Raw genomic sequence first — 8715 nt, 5'->3', positions numbered from 1 at the left:
TGAGGAGGTGAAAAGTTGTAATAATAATATTAATAATAAAAAGAAAAAAAAGAAAAGAAAACAAAACAAACAAAAATTTCCCCCAGTCCTCCTCAAGGAAGTTGTCCAAATGAACGTATCTCCTTTCATAAGCATTTGCTTGCCTCAAGCAGTACCTCATTAGGAAATGACTACGGGATTTGGTGACAAGTTAAAACAAACAGCCAGTAGCATTCATTTATTATTTATTATCATTAATTTATACTCTTGATATAAAAATAGCTTTAAAAGTATACCAGAGGAATACAAAAGCCAGCAAATAAACCTGCCAACATAAACTCATGAACACGAACAGGGTCAACCAGATGACACCACGTAAATAGGAGTGGGAGTTCTGTGTGACTCAGTCCTGAGAGGGGAGGACACTGTGGACAAGGACATTCTGGCTGGGCAGTGGTGGTACACTCAGGATGCACTGGCAGGCGGACCTCTGTGAGTTTGAGGCCAGCCTGGTCTACAGAACAAGTTCCAGAACATCTAGAGCTACAGAGAGAAACCCTGTCTCGAAAAACCAAACCAAACCCAAACAAAAAAGACTTTCCTACAAGATAATTGTAATGGTAAAAATAATAATCCCTCATTTTTATCAGAGAAACTTTTCATTTCGTGTAGCCCTTTCCAATATTAGAAATGATGCCTGTTTTAGAAAAAGCACCCAGCACCCGGAACTGCTCAGGCCAGGTCAGACCATCGTCACCACGCACACTCATCTACATGGAGGTTTAACTACCGCGTTCCCTCGCCTGCGTTTGCTGTCCTAGTCACACACAGGCAGACTTCCCTGGTCAGTGAAAGGGCCGGCCTCTTCTGGGTCTGGAGTGCAGGTGACCAGCAGATCTCCGCAGCCTTTTCCTCTCCTGGCGATGCAGTTTCTCCGCCTCTTGCTGCTTCTTTTGCTGTTCGGACTAAAAGAAAGTGGGGTGAGTAGAAGAAAAGGAAAGGAAAGGAAAGGAAAGGAAAGAAAAGAAAAGAAAAGAAAAGAAAAGAAAAGAAAAGAAAAGAAAAGGCCAGCGGTCACCTGGAAACCTTCGGGATGCAGCAAAGGGCTGCATGGAGCCCTGGGACCAAAGCTGAGCAGCTCAGCATCAAGTGCTGGCTGCTGCGGGTAGTGGACGGACAAAGCTCAATTTCCCCTGTCAAAAGGAGACATTCTGAATCCGCGGGCTAGGAGAAACATCCATATACCAGCCTAAGCACACAGCAGGAGACCCTGGATGTTGTATGAGGCCAGAGAACTACCCAAGCTCATTCAGCTTGCACACCTGAACTGCGACTTCATTTGCACAGACTTAAAATCAAACACACAGACAAACAAATCCTATTTTATCCAAATGTGTTATGACACAACCTGACTATCTCACTTCTTAGTACTAGCTCCAGAGCTTCTGGGTGCGTGCAGGGGAGGGAGCACAGACTAATCCAGCCTCCCTGCAAAGCACTTGCTCTTCTTAACCCTTGCCAGACTTGGCAGATGGCTCTAGGTTCACAGCTCCGGGACGCACCGGGCCCACAGAGGGGACGGTTTGCACATGAGTTCTCTACCTTCATTTGCCTACTTGAGAGGTAGGATTGCTCCCAGGCGCACTTGCTCCCCAGCAGCACCCCTACTCCCAGCAGCAGGTCAGCTGGACAGGAGCGGAGCAGTCTGAGATACACATCAGTGTTGGAGGGAGGCTGCTGGGGGGCTGCACAGGGCAAGACCTGGCCTCACAGACCCCAGTGCCTGCTGCTCTGAGAACTTTCATAATCAGTGTTTCCCTCTTGAGTTTAAACAGTGGGTGTGGGAAGGTGAGGGAAGGGAAGCAACTGGTGATGTCAGAGAGAGCCATTTCCACGTCCTCGGAGCTCTCTGTCTGGGTCTCTGAACATCACGCCAGTCTGTTTTATGAAAATCCATATCTCCTGTGCATTCTCAGAGTAAGCCATACCCAGCATTCTCTCCAGTTTAGCAGGGAAGCCGCCCAGGGCTCTACCTGAGGCTCCCTTCCTCTCTGAGTGGGGGTGGGGAATGGTGAGGCAACCACATCCTCCTGGTTCACTCCTGTGGTCATGGCTGGCATGCATTTTTTAAAAATAAAAACAGCATGTCAGGTGGCTGAGTAGGTAAAGGTGCTCGCCACCAAGCCTGAAGACCTGAGTTCAATCCCCTTCACCCACGTGGGAGAGGAGAGAACTGATTATACATGTTGCCCTCTGACCTCAACATGCATGACATGGTGCGTACACGCGCGCACACAGACACAGACACACACAAATATATAAAAAGTGTATGTCAGCATGGGCCTCTGCTTCCTAAAACACAGATTGGATGCCTTGCCACAGGTGCGCAGACACCCATCTCCTCCTGGAGCACTTACTTTGGGCTAATTCTGTAAGTGTGTCATTTACCCTGCCCATATCCTTAGCAGAAAGAACCGCAGGGAGACTATAGAACCTGGGGGCTGCACTTGCCCTGCAGACCAAACTGCAACATTGAGACCCTAGCAGAGTTGACACAGCTATTTGATTATGATGAACAAGGCTCTGGGTTTGTTCTGGTGAGAATTTGGAGGCAGGGGCAGAAGAGGGGGAGAACATTTTGCAGTTATGTATTAACAAGTCTCTCTAAAAAGCGTTCCCAGCCCCAAGTATCTACAGAGTGGCACTAGCCTCAGACTCATCTTCCTGCCTCAGGCCCCAGGTGCCTGGACTAGGGTTACAGACAAGCACTACCATGCCTGGCTTATAAAATGCATTTCTTTAGATACTGTTGGAAAATGATACGCTGAGTCCAGAAGGGCAGAATGTTGGGAGCTGTGAGGGAAGGGCCCTCTGGAGTCTCTCTGGAAGTGCTGGCCTGCTGTTACAGCTCAGCAGGAGGAGCTGGGCAGAGGCCGCTATTGTCTGCAGACAAAGCTCCCCGCACACAGAGGTCTATCATTAGCCTCCTTCCCCAAGGCTGCGCCAGAGACCATGCCACTGTGTCACCCACTCATCAAGCTTTATGGAGCAATTAGCTCTTTTCCAAGTCAGCTTTTCCTGTCTCCTAGTTCCTGCCCTGACTACCCTGCTGTAGCCCACAGCCTCATGGAGAAGGGGCGAGAACACACACAGAGCGCTAGTGCACACAGCCTCCTTGTGAATTCTACTGACATTGCAGAAAGCATCTGGATGTACTGGACAACTCCATGATTTTGCTTTAGTGTATCACATATAATAAACAGAATAGAAAGAAACTTCTATAAACAAATACAGATTCTCTAAATATATGTATTTAACACTGATATATTTAATAATTAAGAGCATGCCAATCAAGTAATAAAACACACAAATCAAACACTAATTGATGTAGTATATTCTCCCAAGTAGTTTCAAAGCATCCATTTGATTCTGAGGTCACTTCAAGCAATTTTTAGGGTGTCTTTTCATCTTTTCATTTTACTGCAAATTTACGAAGTGACATTCAACATGGTATCTTCTGATTTAAAAGTTCAGTGTGGGGTGGTGTCGGGTGGGGTGGGAAAAGACTACATCCTCTCGCTGCCCACAGCCAGGCCTCTGGACCAGAGTTCTCCCACTGGGCTATCTTCCCCCACTCGGAGATGCCAGGTTAGACTGAGATGGCTACAGACTTGGTGAACATCCTAGAAAGCACTGGGGATGCGGTTCAGCTGTAGTGTGGTCTACATGTACATGGACCTGGAGGACCACAGTAAGCACCAAAACATGAAAATGGAAAGAAAAGAGTGAGGGAATAGCATGAGTGTGCGTGCCCTTTTCTGTCTGTGTTTTCCAACTTCACTCAAAGAATTAACCAGATAACCCCGCTCGTGGGCTCAGGGTTGCTTCTTGTCTTCCCCTGGCTCAGGGCTAGCATGGTGAAGGAACAAGGGCAGCGCTGCCCTGCAATCAGCAGCACAGAGCCACAAAGAGAAACTGCAGGTCTGTTTCTAGAGCGGATCCTGCTGGCAGAGGGGAGATACATTTGCCTCTTATAGAACAGATGATAAGCTAACAATAAGCCTTGTTAACACGTACAGAGTAGAGACAATAAGCTAGCAATAAGCCTTGTTAACACAAATCAAACTGCTCATTTGGTTTTAGAAAAAACTAACATATCAAGTAGTTTTTTATTGTTCTTTTAAAAATGTTATAAAGTCCCAGGCGGCAGCTGTAGGCAGGCAGCGGACTCTGGGAGCAGCCAGTCCCAAGGCAGAGACTCGCGGGTCCCAAGCAGGTCGCCCAAGATCCCCGGGCAGTTCAAGAGCGGTGGCTCATCCCGGGCGAGCTGGTCCGGCCATGTGGCAAGCGGGGAGAGACAGACAGCTCGCGGCGGGTGTGGACACGCGGCGGGTAAAAGGCACATAGACACAGTAGGCAGGCGTAGAACTGGACACTAAGCTGTTCTCCACTATTGTCAGTTCTGTCATCAACCTTGTATTCAAGCAGTTTCTTCTTTCTGCCTTTTTTTACGAGTGTAAATCTTACTTGTTAAGAGCCAGTACAGTCAAGCTCAGACCCAACCTTTCGGGTAGATTCTATACTGCAGCTATACCTAATAAGCAGCCCTCAACTGCTCAGAGATCTGGGGAATGTGATATTTAAAGATTTAATTATTAAAAACTTTTCATAACAAAAAGAGAAAGGTTGGCTCCTTAGCAGCAGCTCTCTGCTACCTCCAAAGACGACAGAAGACAAACAGGCACAGAACAACGTCCTTCTGCAGTTCGCTTCGACTGTCGAGCGCAGACCATTGGGCAAAACTGCCTTTCATCTAAACTAAAGACCTCTAGACATGGACGGAATCGCTGGAATCGACAGCCTAGATGCTCAGGTCAAGGTAGGCCTGTCTTCCTACAGATTTCTTAGCCCACAGGATCTTCTGGAGCCTGGCAGGCCTGGCGTTAACCAGCAAAGGTCAAGTGCAACCTTCAACGACCATGGAGGACCCAAAAAGAGTAGCTCTTGGTGCCAACCAAGTAAGTTCTCTGTCATTTTTAATCAGTAACTCAGGTAAAATCTTTTTTTTTTTTTTTTTTTTTTTTTGGTTTTTCGAGACAGGGTTTTCTCTGTGGCTTTGGAGCCTGTCCTGGAACTAGCTCTTGTAGACCAGGCTGGTCTCGAACTCACAGAGATCCGCCTGCCTCTGCCTCCCGAGTGCTGGGATTAAAGGCGTGCGCCACCACCGCCCGGCTCTCAGGTAAAATCTTATCCTTCTCAAAGATCTCTGACAGTTTGATAGCTGAGAGGTTTTACCAGGTTACCTCACCAAATAAATTTCACCAAATAAATTTCAAATCAAATTTATCTCTTACACTGCCTTCCATAGTCTCAAAAAAATACTTTTCATTGTACAAAAATATGCTACAGTCATTATGTGTCTAAAGCTTCTGTTTTCACAAACCCAAGGAGTTCTTGTGAGTTCCTGGGAGCCGAATTAAAGAATCCACCTTAAACAGGTCAGATACATCCCCCTCAATTCCCTGATCTTAAAATTTTTTTTTCCTTAATTTAACTTTGTTCTTTGTTCTGCCAATACCTTAAACAGGATAAGGAACACCAGACATTTCCATGCCATACACACCCAGTCGGGAGCAAAGAGACCAGCTATGCCAAGATGTTGCCAACACCCAGCCTTCTCTCAGGTTCACCCCCCCTCCAAAGACGATGCCCACAAATCAGCTGGAAGCAGTTTTGAGAATCTACCACCCCAATTCCGTCAAACTATGGTGTCTAATCTCCTGCTTTTTATTATAAAAAGGATCCGGGAATGTTATTCTTTTGGCCCTTTAAGGGGCAAGCCACGGCCACTCCCGATGACCCCTGACCTCTCGCCACCATCTTGAATCTCTCTCTTCCTGTCCTCTCTGGGCGTGTGCGCCTCCCTCCCTCCCTCCCTCCCTCCCTCCCTCCCTCCCTCCCTCCTCTAAGTAATAAATGTCCAGTTCTACGCCTGTCTACTGTGTCTATGTGCCTTTTACCGGCTGCATGTCCACAACTGTCTGCTTGGATGGCTCTCCCAAACCCACCGCGCTGTCTCTCCCCGCTGTCTCTCCCCGCTAGCCACATGTGGGGGACCAGCTCGCCCGGGATGAGCCACTGCTCGTGAACCGCCTGGGGATCTTGGGCGACCTGCTCGGGACCTGCCGCGACCACCAGGCTCCTGCTGCTCTGTGAGCTCGCTTCGCCGCCTGCTCACATGGCTCCCAGGGTTCTTGCAGGGACCCACAGTCATCTCATCTCTACCTTGGGACTGGCTGCTCCCAGAGTCTACTGCCTGCCTACAGCTGCCGCCTGGGACTTTATAGCTTTAACAGTCTGGTAAACTAGACTGACAGTTTCAGGAAGCTGCAAAAAAACGCACTGCTAGAGCGTGCTCCTGTGAAGCAGTTAGTGTCTCCTTTGACAGTGCTAAAAGTTAAACAAGTGCACACTTAACAAAAAAACAGGGCATGTAATTTTATGGCATGTGAGTGGCACATGGAGGACAGCAAAGGAGCCACGGGTGGTGCTGCGGTTGTCCTTGCGGTCACCCTTTCTACTGGGTGACTTTGTTGAAGGGACTGACTGGGAATGAGACAATGCAATGACTTAGAGAAAGAGACCTTTGTTGTTTCTCTTATTAGCTGATGGCAGATACTTAAGCAACTTAGCCCTCCCACAATGTTCAAGAGGCATTATCAGGACACCTCGTTTAAGAACCTAAACCGCATCTTTAAGACAACTGATAACACATTACCACTGGCCGAGAATGGCCCAGAGAATGGCTGTATTTGGGCAGCCCCATGGGATCACCAGAGGCAACACAGCTGGTCTGTTCCTAGTCCTTTCCAGGTAAGTACTGGGTGTGTTCATCCCTTTCCTCAGCCAGGGGTCACAAAGACCCAGAGAACAGCAGGTCGCCAAGCAGGACCCTCCAGCTTGAGGCCCACCTTTGCCCACAGCACTAAAACTCCCAGCCACTCTTCCTGGGCTGTCACCCAGCAGGGGATCCGGCTACAGGAAATCACTGGGGTAGGGAACAGATCTTCCTCAATGGGAGAAGCTTGGGACTGTGGTCCCAAAGCCAGACACATACCCACTGCTTTCCTGTATGAATTAAAAAATAACATCAGGAAACAACATACCCTCTTGAGTGTAAACGTCAGCTGCTTGCTGCCAACAGTGGTGTCGGATACATTCAACGTCCCATGTTTTGCTTCGAGTTTCAAACGATCTTCAAGAGTTTTGCTGTAGGAGATTGAAAAGAATGGCATGTTAACTAACATGCTTTGATTTAATATTTGGAACAAGGTTGAATCAGGACTGATGGCGTGAAGAAAAGTCGTCTGTGCACACGGTAAACAGGAACACTGCCTAGCAGAGCCCAGAGGAATGGGTCATCCTCAAACTGTCTCCCTCCATAAGCACAATCTAAAGCAATGAATGGCAGAAACACCCACTAATCTGCGACTCAAGGGCTAGAGCTCCACGGCTGCACGTATTTTACTGGATTATATTTCTGAAACTAAAGCACAGGAGCGATGTTTCTGGCGCATGGTGTCCTGTGATGGTGACGGTGATTCTAAATCACTGTGTAAACCAGCAGGGTGGGTGAACATGTGGCTCTTGGTCACTGTCTACAAAACACTGCCTCAAACAGTTCTCAGTTACAGAGGGCTGCTGTAACACGTCTGCTGCTCTTCCCTCAGCTTCAAGCAGTCCCCATCTTTTACATGGACAACTTGAACACAAATCCACCTGTTCATACTGTCTAGGAACAGAAACAACTGGCACTTCGGGGAAATCCCCCCCTCCCCTTTTTTTTGGTTTTTCGAGACAGGGTTTCTCCATTTAACAGCCCTGGCTGTCCTGAAATACTTGGGGTAAAGTCCACCTGATTTCTTTTCACTGAGAACGTCAGCTAGGATCTTAAGGTTTTGATACATTTTATTCCAGAGTTAAATCTCAATTCACTTCTTGATCGAGTTTTCTAAACTGTTTTAGTCTTTTTATACAATGGGAATCTCTATAACCGTTGGCTGACCTGTAATTAATTTTTTCTTTATAACTAAAAATCCTTCATGCGATCTCCAATGCTGGTGTGTGTGTGTGTGCGCGCGCTCATACTAAGACAGAGACTTTTATTTGACAGTCCAAGCTAGCCTTGAACTCTAAGCAATCCAGCCTCAGTCTCCCTAGTTTTGGGATTACAGGCATGCACCACCATGTCCCACTCTCCAGGACCAATATTACACTCAAATTCTGCAGCAGCAATGATATGTAAAACTTACCTGCAAACTACTGGAATGTTCTATCATAAACCCCCAAACTTGTTTTAAAGGAAGAAAACTGAAGTAAACCTAGACACATGCCGTGCAGTTCAATGACCACTTCAGAACGGCTGCAGCACACACTCACCCCTCTGAGGAGAGCAGGAGAGCACAGAAGAGGGAACCAGAAGGGAAGAAAACAGTTTCCGTTGTATTCTGTTTCCTCCTCCTCAAAACAAGCAAGGGCACAAGACAAAACCTTTCCTACTTGAGGGACCCCACCACAGACCTCTAAGTTAAAGTTGATACTAGAAACTCAACTGTGAGCCGCCCTCTCTACCCTGGATGAGCTCTGGGGCTAATTTCGGATGGGAACCCTGCTCCTGAGGGAGCTGCTACACGGTGAGGTTCCTGTGAGACTTTGAAGCCGACGTTTGATGTCCAC

General features: G+C 47.6%; 1 protein-coding gene across 1 annotated transcript in view; it reads right to left on the bottom strand.

Annotated features, from left to right (window-relative positions):
• Positions 1-207: 207 nt before the first annotated feature.
• Positions 208-8715, bottom strand: part of Nol10 (nucleolar protein 10) — an 84267-nt gene continuing 75759 nt past the window's right edge. Inside the window, exons 20-21 of the mRNA XM_038320817.1 lie at positions 7146-7248; positions 208-944 (exon numbers count right to left, since the gene is read on the bottom strand). Of these exons, the coding sequence (XP_038176745.1) occupies positions 825-944; positions 7146-7248 (223 nt within the window). The 3' untranslated portion in view covers positions 208-824. The remainder of the gene's footprint in view (positions 945-7145; positions 7249-8715) is intronic.

This window comes from Arvicola amphibius, chromosome 2 (assembly GCF_903992535.2).
Source record: "Arvicola amphibius chromosome 2, mArvAmp1.2, whole genome shotgun sequence".
Taxonomy (NCBI): Eukaryota; Metazoa; Chordata; class Mammalia; order Rodentia; family Cricetidae; genus Arvicola; species Arvicola amphibius.
This window is presented reverse-complemented; position numbering and strand designations above follow the sequence as displayed.